Source organism: Ceratotherium simum, chromosome 37 (genome assembly GCF_057802395.1).
Source record: "Ceratotherium simum simum isolate JZ-2026a chromosome 37, ASM5780239v1, whole genome shotgun sequence".
Taxonomy (NCBI): Eukaryota; Metazoa; Chordata; class Mammalia; order Perissodactyla; family Rhinocerotidae; genus Ceratotherium; species Ceratotherium simum.
In genome coordinates, this window is record NC_141936.1 from 7,945,170 (window position 1) to 7,968,279 (window position 23,110).

The following is a 23,110-nucleotide window of genomic DNA, read 5'->3' on the forward strand; positions in this document are numbered from 1 at the left end:
CTAGTGTAATGGGGACAAGGGAAGGATCCTTGGGGCTAGCAGGGCAGGCGAGGCTAGCCGTTCCCCACCCCCATCAGGCAAGGGCTGAGCTCTCCTCCATTCCCTCCCACAGAGTAGGCTGGGCAGAGAGCATGTACTGGTCCAGGAGCCTGAGCTCTGGCCAGGACGTGCCTCCGAGGTCTGTGTGCCCGAATAGGGAGAGTAGAAACTTGTCCTCTGGAAGCTGTGAGCAGTTCTCTGCAGTGGAAGTGGAAGACACTGGCATTGATCCCGGAATTCCTTTCTTCTAAGAAAAACACTCCAATAGCTCATCTAATAATGAAATGTAAAGGAAAACTCTCTTCTAAAAATGTTTGACTTGAGCCTCCCAAGAGGAAAAGAGGTTAGCCATGGGACAGGTAGGTCTCAACCAAGAGAAAGAAGGACAATGGAGAGAGTGTTCTGCAATCTGGCCTGGGTGGGGCCTCCATGGGCAGAGGGAAAGGCACCTGGGACAATGTGGCACAATCAGAACTGCTTTGGGGTAGGTGACAAGGTGCTTGGGGCTGGAGAGGAGGCCTTGGGCAGGTCCAGGACAAGTGGCTTCAGAACAGCTGGGGCTGCCCCAAGGCCCAGCCCCTGAGGGTCTCCCAGTGGGAACCACCAGCCAGGCGGCCGAGGGGCTTCTCCAACAGCATCTTGGGCAGAAACAACAGAGGAGCCCTGTGAGGTGGCTGAGTCTCTCCTTGGGCAGAGGAGGCAGGAGGGGGGTGGGCAGAGGTGGGAAGCGATCTCATTTGATGTCCCCCACAGGTGAGGCTGTGAGCCCACTGGTTCCCCTGGAATGGGCTCACTGTCCTGGACTGTGAATCTTAGCACGAAGCAGGGAAGGCTCACCAGCTCTGGTTTTCAAAAGACTTTACACATTTTTAAAAGAAATATTTGAGTATTTGTTTTACGTTAGGCAAATAGTTACTTATAAATCATGCTTGTTGATTTGATACGCAAAATTGAATTCCATTGTTTATTAATTTAAATGTTTTGGATTCTTTCTGAAGTTAAATGTATTTTCAAACTTTTTTTGTCCACTTGTGTTGTGTTTACTTTATGTATTGCCTGATCGTGTTATTTGCCTACTAAGAAGAGGGTTTTGTTTTTTAGCTATAAATCAGGCTTTTATTTTTTCTAACCTGTGATGCATCTTCTTTTTTTAAGTAAGTTTTGAGATGAGCTCATGAAACAAAATTAACCACTTTAATATGCAGAATTCAGTGGCACTTAGGACATTCACAATGTTGTGCCACCACCACCTCTGAACAATTCCAGAGCATTTCCATAACTTCAAAGGGTGCATTTTTTGCAGTGTTGAAATGATTTCATTATCTGACAAAAAGAAACCCTTGATTTTAATCACTCTATAATTACAAACAAAAGGGGACAATTACATATTGTATAGAATGTTCCCTATGGTGACAACTTGGGGTGACAACTGAGATACAAAAGTCACTTAAGCACAGATAAAGGTTCACGGTGCCCCAAAAGTTCACTCACTGCCATCTGGTTTCTCAACAGGACTAAATACAACTCTTTTCACAAAAATAGAATGCTTAGTCCAAGGTACCAAAAATGGTATTATTTTCCTTCCTATGCCAAATGATTCCTATCACCCTTTTGATTATTAACTTCTTGGTTCAACTTTCCTGACGTACGGGGTTTCTATTTCTGCCCCGTGCTCCCTGGAACCAGTCCAGTTACACTCATGCCCCCTCCACCCACCACTTATCATGACAACTCCCAACTGTCCAAAGTCTCAACAAAGAAATCCGCAGGTCTTAAAGGATGGTGGTGAGGGTCTTTGGGACCTATCTGAGGCTTTCTCTCAGAAGAAAAATGCACTGAAAAAGAGAATTCTGCTGTGAAAGACAGAGTGGTCTGAAGTCTTTCAAAAGTCTAAATATTAAAACAAAAACAAAACAGAACCACCCAGGCTCACAAGTTTTTATTTTCCACAGTAGCTCTGGGCCCTCTTCCCCATGTGTCAGGAGGGCATCTAGACACACCTGCCTTAGGTCAGAGGTCAACACACCTTTTCTGTAAAGGGTCAGATAGGAAGCATGTAGGCTCAGCAGGCCACAAACTTCTCTGTCACCTATTCTTTGTTGCTGTTGTTTTTCACATCCCTTTAAGGATGTAAACACCATTCTTAGCTCTGGGCCATATAACAATAGGCCTTTGGGCAGATCTGGTCCACGAGCTGTAGTTTGCTGACCCCTGGTTTAGGGCCCAGGGAAAATGCATGGCACAGACGTGGGCGAAGGGTGCAACAGAGACTCTCCTCTTAGCTCCGCGTGCTGTTGGTCAAGCCTTCACCCGTTTTTTCAACAGATACCGTAGGATTGGGACTAGAGATTTCTCAGGTTCATTCTTTGATTCTGTGACTGTCCCCAGATTACCTAGCTAAAGATATCTCCTGCTGTTGGTGGCAAGAACCCTGTCTTCATTCAAAACCTCTGCCTCAGATCTCCTACACGCCCCTACCCCGAGCCTGGCAGCCCCTGCCTGCTCCTGGTTCTTCAGGCAGCCCTGCCAGTTGACTGTTGGCTCAAGGAGCCGAATGACAGAGAAGACAGAGCGTGTAAGAATGACGTCTGCCCACGAAGAACAGGAGCATATGGAAAGAAATAAGCCACCCACCTGAGACAGGATTCCCTCCTTCTTGCAGTTGATCCCTCCAATGAAGACCATGTTGGGCATGACTGGCCTTGGATACTCAAACACAAAGTTGTATCTTAACAGCCAAATGGAGGCCTTGCGATATAAGGCAGGTAACTGTACATCTCTCTTGAGAACATTCCATGTGAGGTCTTCATACTTTGAATATAGAAAGTAAAATAGGAAGTTCTCCAAGTAACTAACGAGGAAGTTAACCACCCTTTGGGGGAAAGTCATCTGGTCTGAGAACTGGGTGTAGCACCTGGGAATGTAGGACACTGGGCTCGGGGTTCCGGTGAAGGCGTGCTCCAGGGAACACGGGAAGCCCCTGAAGAGGTACACGGAGGGCAGGCCCAGGTACTCAGCCAGGATCACCCCACAGGGTAAGGCCGGGTCTGTGAAAAGGGCATCAAACTTGCTCTCCCTGAGGAAACTCATGGTCTCAGAGTGGTTCAGGAGGCTCTGGCAGTTGATGAAGTACATGTCAATAACGATCATGATATTCCTATACTCAGTCTGAGCAGCATTCAGCAGCCATCTCTCAGCAAAGTGATGTTTTCCAAAAGAGCGGAAACGGCTCTTCAGCTCCTCCTCATCATAGGGCACTGGATAGATTCTTCTTGTGTAGTATTTGGATTCTTCCAGAAGCAAATTGACTTCTGGCACCAGCACCACAATGTCATGCCCCTTCTTACCGAGAGGTTCAACTATGTCCTTCATACTGAGCCAGTGGCTTCCATCCTGAGGGACCACCAGCAGCTTCTCACCTACAGCCACGCCCCACAGCCCTAAGAAGAAAACCTCTGCAGAAACTCTCCAAAACGCACGGAGCAGGCAGGCCATGCTGGAGGGAGTGCAGGCAGCAACAAGAAAAAATCCTTACACTCCTAAACCGCAGAGCTGCTGCCTACAAATCCTGCCTATCTCTCCTTGCTCTGAATTTTGACCTTTTACAAAAAAGAACCTAAATTAATATTTAACCATTTCTAAGCACATACTTAAAGGGAAGCAATTGGACCCCTTATCAGCTTTCGCCTGAACTTCTGGGTTTAATTACCTCCTCATCTCCACCAATCTGCCTCTCCTTCTCCAGAGTCAGTCACAGTCTGAGGACAACTTGGAAAGGCCCCTGGAGGCCCGCCCAGCCCTCTGTCCTGAGCCCTCTGGATTCTGCAGCACCGATGATTCATCCACAGATGAATAGCTCTCGATGATTCATCCACAGATCAATAGCTCTCAACGATTCTTCACTTCCTTGTCAAATTTTCTCAGAGCAGAAAGGAAGTCTTAACAGACCATTCACCAGATAATTCACCATTCAAAACAACACAACAGAGTGGCCCCCTTCTGATATGGGTTCCCTCGTTCCCACAGTGATGCCTGGAGGAAAGGTGGGCTCCAGCAAGCCACGTAGGCACACAGAAGGCTGATATAACTTCCCACTTCTCTTCTCTTGGTTAGACCCCTGTTACAGGGGCTTCTCTGTTATATCAGAACACAGAATCTAATCCTAACAACATGTGCTCTAGACCAGAATTCTCACCTTGACTGTGGTTAAGAGCGTGAATTTTGGAGTCAGTCTGCCCCTTCTGAGCTGTGTGACCCCACCACTCTGGGTCTGAATTGCCCCATCTGTCATATGCGGGTGGGATCTGCACACCCCCAACCCAGGGGCTTCGAGAATTAGCCGAGTTACTCCTCGGGAGTCTGAACACATCCCTCTCAGGGGCTCCCTCTGGCTCTGATCAGGCAGTGGGTTTATGTGGTGGGAACTGAGGGGCACTCTGGGGGTCCACAAGTACCTCCTAAAATGTCTCACCAAGTCAAAGACCCAGCCCTGGGCTGTGAAGGCAAGAATTATAGGAGGAGGGAAAGTGATAGAAGAGGAGGTGGAAAAATTAAAAAGGGAAGAAAATGTAGAAATATAAAATGATGGGAAAGCATCAGGTGTCAGGGCAATCTGATGGTAGTGACTCGAAGACCCAGCAGTAGAAAGAAAAAGGTGGCCCTAGCATCGGACCCCTGACACCTGCAGAACACTTTCTGGTACAAAACAATCTCCCGTTGTCTTAGTTTCCTAGGCCCCTGTAACAAAGTACCACACACCAGGTGGCCTAAACAACAGAAATTTATTCCCACAGTCCTGGAGGCTGGAAGTCTGAGATCAAGGAGGGGGCAGGGTTGGTTGCTCCTGAGGGCTCTGAGGGAGAGTCTGTTCCAGCCCCTCTCCTCACTCTGGTTGTTTGGCAGGCAGTCTTTGGCTTTATTTGGCATTAGAAGCATCACTCCCTCTCTGCCTTCATGTTCACCTTCCCCCTGTGTCTGTCTGTGTCCAAATTTCCCCTTTGTATAAGCACACCAGTCATTTTGGATTAGGGCCACTCCCCACAGTGATATCAACTTAACTAACGACTATATTTCCATAAAAGTGCACATGCTCAGGTACTGGGTGTTAGGACTTCAACACATCTTTTTGGCGGACACAATTCAACCCATAACACTCAAGCATCATCTCATGCAACACACACCTTAGAATGTAGGTCTGACCATCCTTTTTCAGGTAAGAACTGAGGCTTGCTGCCTATGGAAAGAACGTTATTTGGTAACCTCTACAGCTTCCAAAGGAAAAGTAGAATTGGCTACTTCTAGATCAGCTGTTCTCAAACTTCTCAGTCTCAGGACACCTTTACAATCTTAATAATGAGTGAGAACCCCCAAAACTTTTGTTTATGTGAGTTACGTCTATCCTAATGAACTGTTTTAGAATTTAGAAGTATTTTTAAAATACTTCCTCATTAATTTATTTAAGATAACAGGAATAAACCCATCATAAGTTAACATAAATAAAATCTTTCATGAAAAATAACTATATTTCCAAAAAAAAAATTAGAAGAGTGACATTGTTTTACATTTTTTACAAGTTCCCTTAATGTCTGGCTTCATAGGTGACAGCGAGACTCTCCTGTTTCTGCATTCTATTGCTTGCAATATCACACATCATGTAGCTTTTGGAAAAATTCTACCGTACCATCATGAGAAGATGAGAGTGGAAAAAGCAAATAATGTCTTGTACTATTATGAAATAGTTTGACCTCAATGACCCTCTAAAAGGATCTCAGGGATCCCAAGGGGTTCCAGAACACACTTTGAGAATTGCTATTCTAGATCAGGGGTTGGCAAACTTTTTCTGTAAAGGCCCAAACAGTATATATTTTAGATTTCATGGGTCATTCAATCTCTTTGACAGTGACTCATCTCTGCCATTGTACCAGGAGAGCAACCATAAACAGCACTAAACAAATGTGCACGGCTGTGTTCCAACAATTTTAGTTACATGAACAGGAAGCAAGTTAGATGTGGCCCATGGAGTGTAGTTTGCAAACCTCTGCTCTAAGTAACGATAAAAACCAAGATGTCAACTCTTACTCACATGTCCATGTGGGTTGCCTCCTCCCTTCTTTTCAGGTTCTGTCAGTGTCATCTCAAAGAGACCTTCTCTGATGAACCCATCATCAAATAGCCCAGCCCATCACTCTGAAACCCCTTACCCTCTTTATTTTTCAGCATCACACTCACCACCTCCTAACCTATTGTTTATTATTCTGTTTCTCCCCCAACTTGAATGGGAGCAACCTTGACGGCAGGGACAATATTTGTTTTGTTCTCTGCTGTGTGCCCAGTGTCTAGAATAATGCCTGGCATACAGTAAGCTGTCAATAAATTTTTGTTGAATGAATAAACTAGCTTTTTATTTGCCTGTCTGTTTTATTCTCACATTCATTTTCATTGTTCTTTGCAAGTTGTGAGGATTTGCACATGAAATACAACATTTAAAGAACCATGTGTTCTTTTTCGAGAAGAAGCTGGTCGATGACACTATGGACATGTAATCTGCCACTTACCTTTAGGAAATTAAGATTTGAGAAGTATAAGTCTAGTCAGCATGCAATGAGAGGGCTGGGGTAGGAGTCAGAAAGCCTGGAGGTGGCTTCTAGCCCTGCCATCCACCAGCCAGGGCTGTGACCCATCTCCTGATTTTCAGGTTTCTCAACTGAGACCCAGGGAGACAGGGTCATGTTTGTTCTGATTGATACATTGCTGAGGGAGGTCCAAGAGGATGATGGATGTGGAAACCAGGCCGTCCAAGTGAGAGGTGCCTCCTAGCATGGCTAGAAGAGACTCGCCCAGAGCTAGTCACGCACAGCTGAACTGGCACGCGAGGTCCTGTCCTAACTCATGCCTGTTGACTCAGGAGGCATGCTGGGACTCGGGAAAAGAGAAGAAGCTTGAGGAATGGGATGGAAGGGGCCAGGCCAAACACAGGGCTGGCCCCAGGAACACAGTCAAGATGCAAATTCATTGCAGCCTCCCAGGGGGAGGGGTGCCAGCAGGGTTTCAGAGTCAGGAGGGTGGCAGCATCCTGGTTTGGGTCCACGTAGACAGCAGTAAGACCCCAAGATAGTCACAAAGGGAGCACAGGTAGGTCCACCCCTCCAGGGCAGGCAGGAGCTAAGCAGATTCTTTCTAAGAACAGAACACCTGGAGGAAGAAAAGCTTCAGCAAGCGTGTGGAGGGAGGAGAAGCAAGGTGTGCTACAAACCTCAGATTCTTCATACCAGATCCCATGCTGCTAAGGACCTTGGCCTGGGCCCTTCCTAACAGAGCCTTGCTCTGGTCTTCTTGTTGCTAAACAAGAGGCCTGCAAAAAGCATATGGCTTGGCCGTGGGGCCTGTTCTTATTCCCAGCAGGTCCAAAGGCAGGCCCCTGTAGCAACTCTAAATGCCAGGCTGTTTCATGTAGCAAAACTTTTATGAAGGTCAAGGGTCCCTAAGGTAGACGCTGTATCAACACAGCACAGAGAAAACTACTTAAAACCACACAGTAGACGCTCTTGCTCCTAAAAGTCCTCTTAGCCACTAGCAATTTCTCACTTGCCATGCGATCCCTTACAGTGACCAGTCTCCTCTGCTCCCTTCTTTGACAGTGAGAAGGCTTGGAGAGTAGATCTGAATTTTCAAAAAGCAGTTTGACTGAAATATAGGACATGGGCAAGCATTTCCGCTTATCCTGTCCTGCAGGTCTCTTTGTCCTCCCAATGGGAGTGGCAAAATCCAGAGGCTAAGGAGTCTGACAGGAGCCGGTGCCTTTCTTCCTCTTAGAACACCTTCTGAGGCCAAGATCCTATGGCACACCCCTCTACTCCACTGTGTTTTCATTCATCTAGCAAATGTGCTCCCAGTACCTGGCTGGGTGCTGGAGATTGGGCAACAGAAAAGCCAAATGTGGTTCCTGCCCTCAGGAAGCTCACAGCACACCATACAGAGTTGTCCAAGAATTCCTAATTGTCATTGTGATAACTGCTGAGATACCACGCCCCATGAGAATCCATAACTGGAGTGTGTGACCTTACCTGGGGATCATGGAAAGTTTCCCAAAGGAAGTATCGAAACCAAACTCGAAAGGATAAGTGAATTTAGTTCAGCTGTGAATGGAAGAAACAGGATTCCAGAGAGAGGAACAGCAGGTATGAGGGCCCCAAGGTAGGGTGGAACATGGTGGTATGAGAGACGGGAAGCAGGCAGTGTGGCTGGAACATGAAGAGAGAACAGGATGTGGCTGGAGAGGCTGGCAGAGGCTAGATGACACAGAGCTTTGCCAACTGCATCAACAATGTCTTGGTTCCCCAAATCCATACCAAAAGACCATAGGGTAAAACGTTTCCAACCTAACCCATGACAGTCACAAGGTCCTGGTTCCCTCAGGACCACTGGGAAGCCAAAGTAGACATGTGACAATGTGACTCTGCACTCAGATCAATGTCAGAATCACTAAAAGTAGAACAGCCAGATGTGGAGGTGCCTTCTGATGTGATGTAATACTAAGTACACAGCACTATCGATGACGTGTGCTTGCCAAAAAAGCGGTACCTGGGTCAGTGAACCTATACTAACTTCTAGTTTACAGGAACAAGTCCAACACCGGCACGAGAGAGCAATCAGACAGCTAGAACAGGGAACATTCTATGGGACATTGACCCAGTTACTACAACAAATCACAGCACTTTTAAGAAGAGAGGGAACAGTTACAGATTAACAGTGTTAGAAGAAATGATGCAACATGGGAAACATGTCTCCTGATTCAAACAAATCAAGGGTTAAAAGATATTTTTATCTCTTTTTTAAAATTGTAGTAAAATATACATGATATAAAATTGACCATCATAACCATTTTAAAGTGTACAATTCAGTACAGTCACAATGTTGTGCAACCGTCACCACTATCTAGTTCCAGAACCTTTCGTCAGCCCAAAAGGTGACCCCTTCCCCATTAAGCAGTCACTCCCCAGTCCCCCTTCGTACCAGCCTTTGGCAACCACTAATGTGCTTTCTGTCTCTATGGATTTGCCTATAAAAAATAAAGAAAGAAAGAAAAAAGCAAGCAAAAGAACATTATGTCCAGTCAGCTAAGAGATTTCATTTTAATAAAACGGGCATGAGAATTTACATTAGATATATGCATATATATAAAATAATTTCAGAAAAATTGGGAAAGATGCACACACAACTTCTAAGAGCATTTTCCTGGAGGCAGGGCATCGAACTAACAAAAAGGGAAGTTTCATTTCTTACTGTGTTTTTCAGTATTTTTCCAAAAATAGTATTAAGAAATGCACCCTGGAAATTAGATACAATTATATCAATTGTATACACCTGCATATCAAAGAGGGCAGCTTTATAAAATTTGATAACACACAATTAAATAAATTGGTGCAAAATAATTCCTTCAACTAGAAAGAAATTACAAATGCAACAAATCTTAATGCCAAATCACAGTTTAGTAAGGAATCTTGTTTAGGTCCAGAGCCAGCTTGTTCTTAATATGCTAAAGGAAAGGTGACTCACCTTTGACAGCGGCTTTCCCTGATGGCAGTTGATGCCACCTATGAAGATCACATTAGGCATCACCGGTTTGGGATACTCCACAACAAAGTCACTACGTAACAGCCAAATTGACGTATGGCTGAAGAGATCATATGCTGTGACAGTCTTGTGGAGAAGCTCAGAAGCAAATTCTAAAACATTTTTGAAGAAATAGTGGCAAAGTAAATGTTCCTCCAAGTGGAAGATATGATTCCACACTCTCTCTCCGAAAGTCATGGCATCTGGGAACGCTGAGAGCATTCTAGGAACATAAGAAGGAAGACTGGGACACTGGGTACCTTCTTCAAGATAATGACAAAATACTCCCCTGGTGAAGACCACAGATGGGAGGGAAAAATATTTGGCTACAATTAAGCCACACATATCAAAAGGATCTAGAAACACTGCATCAAAAGAATTCTCTTCTAGGTATTTTACTAGTTTTGTGTCATTAAACAAACTCCTACAATGTGAAAAATAGTATTCAAAAAGACGACCGGTGGGTGGACTCAATAACACAGAAACTATGCTTTGCCCCTGATCTTTCCATTGAGCGTCGGAGAAAATCCTGAACTGCTGATTCAAGTCCTCCAGAGTGTAAAACGTGGAATACGTCTTCATTGTAAAATTGAACGATTTTCCCACATGCCAACTCACCTCTGGCATGACTACGACCACCTCGTGCCCTCTGTGGACGAGTTTCTCCACAACCGAACGCATGGTAAACCAGTGGCTCCCATGCATGGGTACCACCAGCAGCTTGCCTGCCTCGGCAAAGCCAGGTGTCAGCAGGAGACACACACATAGAGGAAGGAAGCCAGTCAACATTGCAGGAGCCCTCAGTTGGATAACTACAGCCCGGAGCAATCCAGCTGCTTGGGTGCTAGGCTCGTGTAACACAGCCGGCAGAAGAGTTACAGGCACAAAACCCGCCCTAGGAGTGGGCGTGTATTTATACATTCATTAAAGAAAAAAAATTATATTCATGGCCTATGATTTACTTATAAGAACATTAACGAATGAGTAACATTTGCTGAGACGCCTATATGTTAGTGTTCCAGATAAGAGCTTTTGACCTTTGCCTTGGGCAGAGTTCATGCGGTGTATGGCAGGGGCAGTTTAGCAAGAAGTATTAAGCAACACTTCTGGATCCTGAGGACTCAGAAAGATTAAAAGGAAAGTAAATGTCAATAAAGCTGGTATTTTTGCAATTTGTCTGAAAGGAAATTTGGGTTTTATCCTGAATACCAAAGACTCTTTGCCCAGAAAAAGATTGGCATCCCGGGTTCCAAGGAAAGACTTGAAGCCCCTCACCAGTGACCTCCTCACTGGCACTGGAACTGAGGTTCACAAGGGTCTCTGAGACGCCTGGCTTTTCTGCTGGTCTTGTTCCATCTCCAAACCCTCTGAGGCCTCCAAAATGTTGAGATAAGATTGACAAGTCCACCTACATGGCCCATTCTAGGGGTGTGATGGAATGTGACTGTCATCTATTTTAAATCACTTTCCCTAGATATGACACACTCAGTGGGTGGTTACCAGCCCAGAAGCACTCAGCCGGGACTCCTCTCTTTTCTGTTTCCACGTGCATTTGTCTAGACCTCTACTGTGGGCTCCCGACAATTGGCCTGGTGTCCTCCTTCAGGAACCTCTGTATCTGTCTCCCACACTCTACCAAGCACTCCTTGAGGTCAGGGGACATATCTTCTTCATGCTTCCACCCTCTTCCCACAGTACCCATGCTCTGCCTCGCACAGAGAAAGCACGCAAGGAATGTTTGCTGCATTGGACTGAATCACTATTGCTGTTCTCAATCTCTCAAACTTTTAGCTGAAGTCAAAATGATTTTCTCCCTGTCTGCCTCATTCATTCCTGGATGGAGGCTGGGTTGGACAGAGGAGATCCCAGAGGTAGAGCCTAAATAGGCTATTGAAAAAATCCACCAAAGGTCCCCAAGTGGGCAGGAGAGGATAATTTCGAGGTAGCTTTAGTGTACTCTTCTGTATGCTACTTACAGTTGGTGGGGACGAACTAAACATTGAGGATGTTGTAAGGTTCAGGGTTATGTGGAACATTTTTCACAAGGTTTGCACAGGAGATACATTTGGAAAATGTCTTTGAAATTGCATGGCAAACTTGAAGCCCTACACAAATGTTTCCCACGTTTAAGCAACTTGGGAATTAGCCATGCCAAAATACAAGCGATCTTTGTATGGATTGAGAACAGCAATAAATACAAACCTAGAAAATATGGCCAGCCTGATGGCACAGTGGTTAAATTCCCGGGTTCCACTTCACCCCCCCAGGGTTTGCAACTTGGGAACCCGGCGCGGACTTAGCACTGCTCATCAAGACACGCCATGGCGGCATCCCACATACCAAAACTAGAGAAAGATGGGCACAGATGTTAGCTCAGGGTCAATCTTCCTCACCAAAACAATAAAAGTGAATAAAATAGTGCATGAATGAGTGAGTGGTCGGCTGCCCCAGAGGAGCGACGAATTCCACAACCTATGGGCAAGGAGCACTGCCCTCCCACAGTGACGCACGAACTCTCCGCGCCAAAGAACTACATTGCCCACAAGGCCGCGCGCGATGAGCCGGCGGTCCCGCGGGGCACCCTGGGAGGCGTAGTTCCTGCGTTCGGTAAATCGCTTACTTTCAGTGCCGGGGGCCCCGCCCTGCCCAAAATGGCGGATTCGGTTCGGGCGCGATGGTTTCCTTCGAGATTGGGCCGAGGCTGGGGTCTGGGCTTTAGGCAGTAAGTGGGGCTGGCGCCCGGGATGCGGGGGGCACGTGGGAGGCGTCGGGGCCGAGCGGGCGGCACGGCCTGAGGAGGGCGAGGTGAGCGCTGCCCGGGCCGCCCCGGGAGGCGCGTTTCCCGGCGTCCGCTCAGTGGTCCCGGCCGCGGGGACCCTGCGCCCTGACGCCCCGCGGCCCCGTGGGGGCTTGGGGGGCTTGAGGGCCTGGCGTCGGCGGTGCAGTGGGGGAGACAGGACTCCAGACCGCGAGCGCGAGGCCAGGCTCGCAAGCTCCGTTTTGCGTGCTTGTCTCCCGAGGAACGGGTTGGAAAGGAAACGCGCTGCATTCCGTCCCTGAGGAGCTGCGTTAGGCGCTCTGCATTTCTGTCTCCAAGTGACCCTCCGCCACACTCAGTGACACCTGAGCGCGTCCTGCAGGCCCCCGGGCTAGAGCTGGGTCTCTGGATTCGTGTTGGAGGGACTTGAAGCCCCGTGAGCTTCATGGCAGTCTTTTCCAGGGACCCTCCCCCCGGTTCTCCAGCTCTGGGGCCGTGTGCTAACCTACTGTGAAGATTAACTTGTTCCGTTTAATTCGTCTGAGCGTCATCGTCTGGTACAAGGAGTGTGAGAAGCCGAGATTTTAGCAAGTGATCGATGGTCCGCAGGCCCCCGTCAACTCGCAGAATCTAGGACTGGCGTTGCCCCCCAGCGGGGGCTCCGGTGTGGTGATGGGTTTTCTTTCCTTGGTCACTAGCGATGTCAATATGCCTTTTTAAAGACAGCTAACATTTATGGTGGGCCATCTGCGTGCGCTAAATGCCTTTCTTTGGTTATGTCGTTTGCTTGTTTCAATGACCCTGCGTGGTAGGTGGTTTCCCGTTTTCCATATAAGACCACGGGTTAAGTCACCCAAGGCCACACAGGTGGTGTGGAGCAGGGATGAAAAATCCAGGTCTTGCTGCCACCAAAGCCCAAACTACTGTGTGCTTTCTGAGAAATGACTTAAGATGGATACTCCAGAGTATAAGATAGGGAAATGTGAGGACAATTTCTTTTAAAATAAAAGCATTTCTGTGTAATGCCGTTTTGTTTTGTTTTGTTTTCTTAAGGGTAGTATTTAGTTTCACAATGTTTGGGGACCTGTTTGAAGAGGATTATTCCAGTGTGTCAGATAATCAGTATGGAAAAGGGAAGAAATTAAAGACCAAAGCTTTGGAGGCACCTGCTCCTAGAGAATTCACCAATTTAAGCGGCATCAGAAATCAGGGTGGAACCTGTTACCTCAATTCCCTTCTTCAGACTCTTCATTTTACACTTGAATTCAGAGGTATGCTATGTTACATGCATTTAAGTAGTAATATGTACGATTTTCTCTACCTGTAATTATGCAAAATCACAAAGTATCTTAAATGTGTATAACGCAGCGTGTGTTTATTGTTACTTATGTAAGTGATAAATCGTAATTCTCTTTGCAGAGAAATATGAAGCTTAAATTATCTTAAATATATTCTGTGTGATGACATATTCTGTGTGATGACAGTGATGTTTAGTAACAAAATGAAAATATAAGGCAATGTGTTTCTTTTCTAATTCCTATAATTTAAAGCACAACATAAAGACAATTTTGTCACAAGTGCCAGCTTCATTTTTGATACACTACTTGTATTTTTGAGTTTTAAAACTTCTCTCAAGCAATAAACACTTAAGCCAGAGTTACCCAATACAATTGCATCCTTCATTTTGGAGTACGGCGTGCTGTCACATTATTTATACAGTCTGAAATCATTTGTGTGCACTTCTGAAATCCAGAAGACTCTGACAAACTGATCTCATCTGAACTCATTTGGCCTCAGAAATGGACCTGATGTGAGGTTGTTTATCGCCTTAGTTAACTCACTTGGGTGAATATTGATACATTTATTACAGGAATATTAATCTCCTCGATTGATGGATACTGTTTGTCCCAGACACTGCTGGGATGTAAGGTTAAGATGTATAACCCTTTCTTCATATTACATTTCTAAAATCTGGAAATTGTGAGTTCCAAAGGCCCAAGATGTTAGATAAGGAATTCTGTGCAAGGGACAGAAGCCCATTCAAATTAGCTCAATTAAAAAGGGGGTTGATTGTAAGAATATAGGGGAATCTCCCAGAGGCCACCTGCAGAAAGCCAGTCTGATCTCACTGGACTCTTGATTTCTTACCGTGTTTCTCTCTACATGTTTGTCCCATTCCCGTCTCTGCAAACTAGCTTCCTCCACAAGGGTCTTAGTCTCTGTTCCCTGGATTTCCTGTGAACGTTAGTTTGCCTTCACATGGCTCCGGTTGGACCAGCTCTCCACAGTGTCTCCATATTCTGATGCAGACAGCCTGGCTCATCCTGTATCCGGTATCACATCCCCCTTCTTGCCACTACCAGATTTATCAACTCTTTGTGAGATTTCTGTTGTTTCTAAGTTTGGAAAGACTTCCTGCCTCCAGAGATTTAGTAAACATTTACCATTAGCTCCTTCCCAGAGCCATTCTGATGGATTGGACTGCATGTGGGATTTCAGAGTGGTGTCTCTTGTCCTTGACTTTCATCCCCTCTGTAAAAAGATATCCCTGATGCATTCAGTAATTCCACCATTAGAAATTTTCAGCATTAATAAGCAGGGGGGTTAAAACTTTCCCAAGCTTTAATATAGTTGAAGTTAAAGAGTAACTTAAAGGAGAAAAGTAGCCTTAACAAGAGACTGAAGAAGACTGTTTGGTGGGCGGGGAGGTGGACTGGTCATGGGAGAGTACCACTGAGCAAGAACAGGGCTGAGAGCCCCAGGCCATCTTCCTCTCTAGCAAAGGAGATCACCCGCCAGGCACATGGGTGACGTCTTAGTGTGGATGGTGCACTCCTTGTAAGGCTTAGCGTGGATCCCGATGCTTATTGACGGGAGGTGTAATTTGGAAAGGGTCAGGACTGGCAGAGAACTGGGGGAGGAAATTTGGAGCATTTTGGAATTGAATTTTAAGGAGTAGGGCTAGACTGGGTTCCATTGTACTCCAAGGTCAATGAGTTACAATGAAGGTACACGGAGAGTAGTGGGAGATGATTGTGAAAGTCCTCCTTTTGTGCAGGTTTGAAAACTTTGATAATAAAAAGTTGAAATAAATAATCTTGGTGGGAGGCATGGGGTTTCCTGACAATAGGTAAATTTGAATTTGAACTTTGGAATGGAGCCAGAATCTGAGAGAAATGGAGAAGCACGGATCTTTTATTCCTGTGTAAACTCATCCAGCCTCCAGTTCTCCAGAGCTGGAACCTCTGCCCTGAAATGTATAGACTGAACCTAAATTCCTTCCAGCTGGAGCCAGTAATCAATTCTGTTGAAACTCACCAAAAATTGAAAGACTGGAAGTGTTTTTCTTTTTCCATTGAAACTATTTTAATATTCTCCTGCATGAAGATCTGCAATACTTGTTGAAGTATTTAATTACATCCCCATATGTAATTTCCTTGAATAGACTCAAGGAGAGTTTGTTCTATGAGATTCTCAGGAAAATGGCCTTTGTGGGGCTCAGACACGGCCCCCACATGCACAGGCACACATGCATAACACACACTCTATCATCAAGCGATGTTTCCTTCTCATTGGACAGATAAGATTCAGACTAGAACTCCTCTCCTCAAGCCAGGTAGAACACCCTGAGTGTGTGCCTTTCCCAAGAGCTAACCTGTCTATCGGAAACAAGGTTGGAAAAATAAACAGTGTGCATAGGTCTTCTGATGTAGGTTTACTTTTGTAGTTACACTGTATCCAAGGCTCTGTGGTAAAGGACCATCTTTGAAATCAGAATGCCTCTTTGAGAATTACGCTTACTTTATGTTCATAAATGTATGCAACATTTCACATCTATAAAACCTTTATACATGTATGTTTTTTAGCAGATATATAAAACTATATATTTTATATGTATTTCTTGATATATACAATCAGACATGTATAAACCTCTGTGGTTCAATATATTTTGTAGATGTCTCCCTGTAGTAGGTAGAGATAAAAGCATATGTGGCTTTATTAACTCTAAACCCCTCTGGGTGACCTATGAGCCACACTGAACTCGCTGGTTCAGGAGGCTGCAGGGCCCCACCCTCGGGTGGAGGGCGAGGGTGCAGGAGGCGCCCGGGTGGTGCTTGGCGCCGTCATTGAGAGTAAAGGGGGGAAGCTCACTTGCAGCTCCTCGCCATCAACACAACCGCAGCCTGGTCTTGCCAAGAGCCAAGAGCCATGCCTAATTTTACTAGGCCTAAAATAGTAGTCTCTTCAATTTTAGAAAGAGCATTATTTCACCTTCCCATCAGTTGGCTGAAAAGTCACTCTTCACCAAACACCTGCTGAGCACCTGCTGGACTAGACACGATGGACCAAACAGGACCAAGAGGGTCTATGGGATGTCTTTGTACATCCCACTCAGTTTTGCTCTGAACCTAAAACTGCTCTAAAAAATAAAGTCTGTTTTTTTTTAAAAAAGAAAAAAATGATGGAGACTCACCCCTGGCCCACAGGAGCACATGTCTAGCAGGGGAGACACAAACAAACAATGCCACACAGGTATAGGTGGCACAGGGAGGGCGAGGCTCGCCTCCGTCAGCTGTCTTATTAACAACTGCCTGAGGAGGGGCGGGAGCAGGGTTTAGACCCACCTGCTGCACCATCAGTACTCGACAGCCACAGCCAGGTGCCTCTGGGCAGCACTTGGCTGCCTTCTACAGCCTGAGGCTCTGGAGAGCAATTCCAAGTTAATATGTGCTCACCTAAGGACACCTCTGCAGAGCCCCAGGTGCCTGACTTGTTAGCTCAGGGCCAGGCTTCCTCACCAAAAAAAAAAAAAAAAAAAAAAAGATAATGCAACAGAGACCGTATATGGCCTGTAGTCTAAAATATTTACTCTCTGGCCCTTTCCAAAAACATTTGCCAATCTCTGATACAGCATCTTGATTTTTAACAAACAAAATAACATGTTCTCTGTTACAAAAACACTTAAATTCACTTTTAGCACATGTCTGATGGAAACTGCTTAATTATATATATGCCAAAAACTTTTTCTCATAAAAATGGGATACATTATACAAGTCTGCACATCCTACAGTCCAAATGATACTTTGATTCTCATTTGTTTGCATTCAGTCATCCTAAATAAATCCATCATTATGGTCTTAGATTTCGTGTGTGTGTGCCTGTGTGTGTGTACCTGTCTGAGTGAAACTCTCAATTATGTGAGCATCCTGGTGCCCACTGTGGCAAAGGAGAGGTGAATAGAGGTCCTTACGGAACACTGTCCTAGATGGACTTGATTCAGGCTGTGAGTAGGACGAGTTACATAATCAGAATGTACACAACGTAAATTCAGAGTGCACACTCCATGCCTCACCTCTCCTTAGTTCAAAGGGGGAGATCCGGCTCCCAATAAGTGAGAGAATATGACTGTTTTACAAAATGTACAGAGCCTTCTGAGCAGCCAGATCAATAGATAAAAATGCAGAGTACATCCCTAATAAAGTAATAGACTGAGATGAGCCACCAGGTGTTTCATCGGGATTTAGAGACTGTGCATTTCCCAGGAATATTACTCCCGTAAAATCTTTTCAATTGCAAGTGACTGAACCCCAATTCAAACCGGCTGGACTGACTACTCAACATTATTCAGGAACTATTGAATAATTGTTTTGAACTAATTATTTAACAACGTTTTGCTCCGATAAAGCAAAATGAGAGGTATGATTCGGGAGGATTATTATTTGCAGATGATATTGTATACCTAAGAAATCTTACAAACTAATAAGAGAAATTAGCACTATGGCTAGATACAGAATAAATGTACAAAAAACAAAGCTATACTTTAATTACCAATAACCAGTTCAAAATAGAAATGAAAAACTGCCCTGTTCACAAGAGTTTCAAAAATAATAAAATACCTAGGAATAAATTTTAATAAGAAAAATAAAAGACATATAAAGTAAAATGCAAAATTTGACTGATAGACATAAAACAAGGTCTCAATAAATAAAGAGAAATACTACATTCTGAATAGGAAACGTTAATAGCAAAAAGATGTCAATCATTCTCAAATTAGTAAAAATATTTTATGTAACATTAACACAGCCCTAATGGTTTATTTTTATTTTTTGGAATTAGATAAAACGATTTCCAATTTTGTGAAAGAGACTAAACTACGACAATCACCAAGAAAATTTAGAAAAAAGAATAGTGAGCGTAGGGCTTGCCCAGCCAGATATTAAAACTTACTATGAAGCTACTATAATCAAAATTTGGTAATGGCCCATGAATACATACATAAATCAGTGGAAGAAAACTTAGAGTTCAAAAGCAGATGCAAATAGATATGAAAATTTTAAATATGATAAGATGCATTTCAATTCAATGGATGAACAGCAGATTTTTTATTAAATGATGTTGAGACAATGGACTATCCATTTAGAAAAATAATAAAGTTAGATCTTTATACCATGTAAAGTTCTCATGGTAAGAAATAAAACTATTGACATTGGAGGAATTAAAACAGTAAGACATAATATGGAAAAAATATTTATATATCTCAGGCTTGGAAAGACCTAAACAAGTTGAAGTCCAAAAACCGTCAGAGAAAAAGTTAACTAGCTGACTACTGAAAAATGAAAACCCTGAATGACAAAAGGTGAACAATAGCCAAGGAAAAACTATTTGCAACACGTATAGAAAGCTAAGTGTTAATATTCCCAATACTCAAGAGACTTATAGTAATTAGCTAAAAAGAGACAGCCCTATAAAAAATGATTGAAGAATGTGAATACATAATTCACAAAAGAGGAAAGGAAAATGACCAATATATCTATGAAATAGGAAATGAAAATTGAAGCAGCTATGTAGAATATTTTGCCAAAACATTTAAAACTTTGACAACATCTGTAGCTGGAGAGGACATGGAAAAACTAAAACTCTCATATACTGTTCACCAAAGTGTCAGGTTGTTCAATATTTTGAAAGCAATTCATCTAATTTATTAAAATATAATATGTGCATACCATTTGACCCAGCAACCCTCCTCCTAAGGACTCGCCTACTGAGATAAGAGCAAGAATATGAAATGTACGAGTATAAAGAAATTACTTAAGAATGTCTAGTACAGTCTTGCTTATAAAAGGGAAAAGGAGAAAAAGCTTAAATATCTATCAATATTAGTTGAATAAACACAAGGTGCATCCACAGTAAAGAGTTTTATGCAACTATTAGAAAGAATGTGACAGATTTCTATGAAGTGACTGTCAAGATGTCCAGAATTTATTAGCAAGTGAAAAAAGCAAACTAAAGAACAATATGTCCAGTCGGCTAAGAGATTTCATTTTAATAAAACGGGCATGAGAATTTACATTAGATATATGCATATATATAAAATAATTTCAGAAAAATTGGGAAAGATGCACACAAAACTTCTAAGAGCATTTTCCTGGTGGCGGGGCATCGAACTAACAAAAAGGGAAGTTTCATTTCTTACTGTGTTTTTCAGTATTTTTCCAAAAATAGTATTAAGAAATGCACCCTGGAAATTAGATACAATTATATCAATTGTATACACCTGCATATCAAAGAGGGCAGCTTTATAAAATTTGATAACACACAATTAAATAAATTGGTGCAAAATAATTCCTTCAACTAGAAAGAAATTACAAATGCGACAAATCTTAATGCCAAATCACAGTTTAGTAAGGAATCTTGTTTAGGTCCAGAGCCAGCTTGTTCTTAATATGCTAAAGGAAAGGTGACTCACCTTTGACAGCGGCTTTCCCTGATGGCAGTTGATGCCACCTATGAAGATCACATTAGGCATCACCGGTTTGGGATACTCCACAACAAAGTCACTACGTAACAGCCAAATTGACGTATGGCTGAAGAGATCATATGCTGTGACAGTCTTGTGGAGAAGCTCAGAAGCAAATTCTAAAACATTTTTGATGAAATAGTGGCAAAGTAAATGTTCCTCCAAGTGGAAGATATGATTCCACACTCTCTCTCCGAAAGTCATGGCATCTGGGAATGCTGAGAGTATTCTAGGAACATAAGAAGGAGGACTGGGACACTGGGTACCTTCTTCAAAGTAATGACAAAATACTCCCCTGGTGAAGACCACAGATGGGAGGGAAAAATATTTGGCTACAATTAAGCCACACATATCAAAAGGATCTAGAAACACTGCATCAAAAGAATTCTCTTCTAGGTATTTTACTAGTTTTGTGTCATTAAACAAACTCCTACAATGTGAAAAATAGTATTCAAAAAGACGACCAGAGGGTGAACTCAATAACACAGAAAATACGCTATGCCACTGTTCTTTCCATTGAGCGTCGGAGAAAATCCTGAACTGCTGATTCAAGTCCTCCAGAGTGTAAAACGTGGAATACGTCTTCATTGTAAAATTGAACGATTTTCCCACATGCCAACTCACCTCTGGCATGACTACGACCACCTCATGCCCTCTGTGGACGAGTTTCTCCACAACCGAATGCATGGTAAACCAGTGGCTCCCATGCATGGGTACCACCAGCAGCTTGCCTGCCTCGGCAAAGCCAGGTGTCAGCAGGAGACACACACATAGAGGAAGGAAGCCAGTCAACATTGCAGGAGCCATCAGTTGGATAACTACAGCCCAGAGCAATCCAGCTGCTTGGGTTCTAGGCTCGTGTAATACAGCCAGCAGAAGAAGTATAGGCACGTAACCTGCCCCGGGAGTGGGCATGTATTTATACATTCATTAAAGAAAAAAAATTATACTCATTGCCTATGATTTACTTATAAGAACATTAACGAATGAGTAACATTTGCTGAGACGCCTATTTGTTCGTGTTCCAGGTAAGAGCTTTTGACCTTTGTCTTGGGCAGAGTTCATGCGGTGTAAGGCAGGGCCAGTTTAGAAAGAAGTATTAAGAAACACTTTTGGATCCTGAGGACTCAGAAAGATAAAAAGGAAAGTAAATGTCAATAAAGCTGGTATTTTTGCAATTTGTCTGAAAGGAAATTTGGGTTTTATCCTGAATACCAAAGACTCTTTGTCCAGAAAAAGATTGGCATCCCGGGTTCCAAGGAAAGACTTGAAGCGCCTCACCAGTGACCTCTTCACTGGCACTGGAACTGAGGTTCACAAGGGTCTCTGAGATGCCTGGCTTTCCTGCTGGTCTTGTTCCATCTCCAAACCCTCGGAGGCCTCCAAAATGCTGAGATAAGATCGACAAGTCCACCTACATGGCCCACTCTAGGGATGTGATGGAATGTGACTGTCATCTATTTTAAATCACTTTCCCTAGCCATGACACACCCAGTGGGTGGTCACCAGCCCAGAAGCACTCTGCCGGGACTCCTCTCTTTTCACTCCGTTTCCACATGCATTTGTCTAGATCTCTGCCTTGGGCTCCCCACAATTGGCCTGGTGTCCTCCTTCAGGAACCTCTGTATCTGTCTCCCACACTCTACCAAGCACTCCTTGAGGTCAGGGGACACATCTTCATGTTTGCACCCTCTTCCCACAGTACCCATGCTCTGCCTGGCACAGAGAAAGCACACAAGGAATGTTTGCTGCATTAGACTGAATCACTATTGCTGTTCTCAATCTCTCAAACCTGTAGGTGAAGTCAAAATGATTTTCTCCCTGTCTGCCTCATTCACTCCTGGATGGAGGCTGGGTTAGACAGAGGAGATACCAGAGGTAGAGCCTAAATAGGCTCTTGAAAAAATCAACCAAAGGTCCCCAAGTGGGCAGGAGAGGATAATTTCGAGGTAGCTTTAGTGTACTCTTTTGTATGCTACTTACAGTTGGTGGGGACGAACTAAACATTGAGGATGTTGTAAGGTTCAGGGTTATGTGGAACATTTTTCACTAGGTTTGCACAGGAGCTACATTTGGAAAATGTCTTTGAAATTGCATGGCAAACTTGAAGCCCTACACAAATGTTTCCCACGTTTAAGCAACTTGGGAATTAGCCATGCCAAAACACAAGTGATCTTTGTATGGATTGTGAACAGCAATAAATACAAACCTAGAAACTATGGCCGGCCTGATGGCATAGTGGTTAAATTCGCCGGCGCCACTTCACCTCCGCAGGGTTTGAAACTTCGGAACCCCGGTGCGGACTTAACGCTGCTCATCAAGACATGCTGTGGCGGCATCCCACATACCATAAATAGAGGTACATGGGCACAGATGTTAGCTCAGGGCCAATCTTCCTCACCAAAACATTAAAAGTGAATAAAACAGTCCATGAATGAGTGAGGGGTTCGCTGCCACAGAAGAACGACGAATCCCCCAGCTAAGGGCAAGCGAGCACTGCCCTCGCACGGTGACGCACGAACTCTCCGCGCCAAAGAACTACATTGCCCACAAGGCCGCGCGCGACGAGCCGGCGCTCCCGCGGGGCACCCTGGGAGGCGTAGTTCCTGCGTTCCGTAAATCGCTTACCTTCAGTGCTGGGTGCCCCGCCCTGCCCAAAATGGCGGATTCGGTTCGGGCGCGATGGTTTCCTTCGAGATTGGGCCGGGGCTGGGGTCTGGGCTTTAGGCAGTAAGTGGGGCTGGCGCCCGGGATGCGGGGGGGGACGTGGGAGGCGTCGGGGCCGAGCGGGCGGCACGGCCTGAGGAGGGCGAGGTGAGCGCTGCCCGGGCCGCCCCGGGAGGCGCGTTTCCCGGCGTCCGCTCAGTGGTCCCGGCCGCGGGGACCCTGCGCCCTGACGCCCC

The 23,110-nt window shown here is 44.6% G+C and overlaps 2 protein-coding genes, 1 long non-coding RNA gene and 2 pseudogenes across 4 annotated transcripts in view; 2 read left to right on the forward strand and 3 right to left on the reverse strand.

The window, feature by feature from the left end:
- The window catches only part of LOC101398944 (UDP-glucuronosyltransferase 1A6), a 69,204-nt gene extending 65,410 nt beyond the window's left edge, over positions 1–3,794 (reverse strand). The window contains exon 1 of the mRNA XM_014785410.2: positions 2,674–3,794. Coding sequence (XP_014640896.2) covers positions 2,674–3,534 — 861 coding nt within the window. The 5' untranslated portion in view covers positions 3,535–3,794. The remainder of the gene's footprint in view (positions 1–2,673) is intronic.
- Positions 3,795–9,543: 5,749 nt separating this feature from the next.
- On the reverse strand, positions 9,544–10,455 carry LOC101405668 (UDP-glucuronosyltransferase 1A10 pseudogene; annotated as a pseudogene).
- Positions 10,456–12,288: 1,833 nt separating this feature from the next.
- On the forward strand, positions 12,289–17,203 carry LOC147912291 (uncharacterized). The gene is made up of 3 exons (XR_015550068.1): positions 12,289–12,373; positions 13,463–13,680; positions 14,605–17,203. It is a non-coding gene; the product is annotated as an uncharacterized LOC147912291 (long non-coding RNA).
- Positions 17,204–20,088: 2,885 nt separating this feature from the next.
- On the reverse strand, positions 20,089–21,029 carry LOC101399470 (UDP-glucuronosyltransferase 1A7 pseudogene; annotated as a pseudogene).
- Positions 21,030–22,845: 1,816 nt separating this feature from the next.
- The window catches only part of USP40 (ubiquitin specific peptidase 40), a 93,819-nt gene continuing 93,554 nt past the window's right edge, over positions 22,846–23,110 (forward strand). For both annotated transcript variants that reach the window (XM_087424662.1, XM_087424663.1), the window contains exon 1: positions 22,846–22,937. The gene's annotated coding sequence lies outside the window, so the exon portion shown is untranslated. The remainder of the gene's footprint in view (positions 22,938–23,110) is intronic.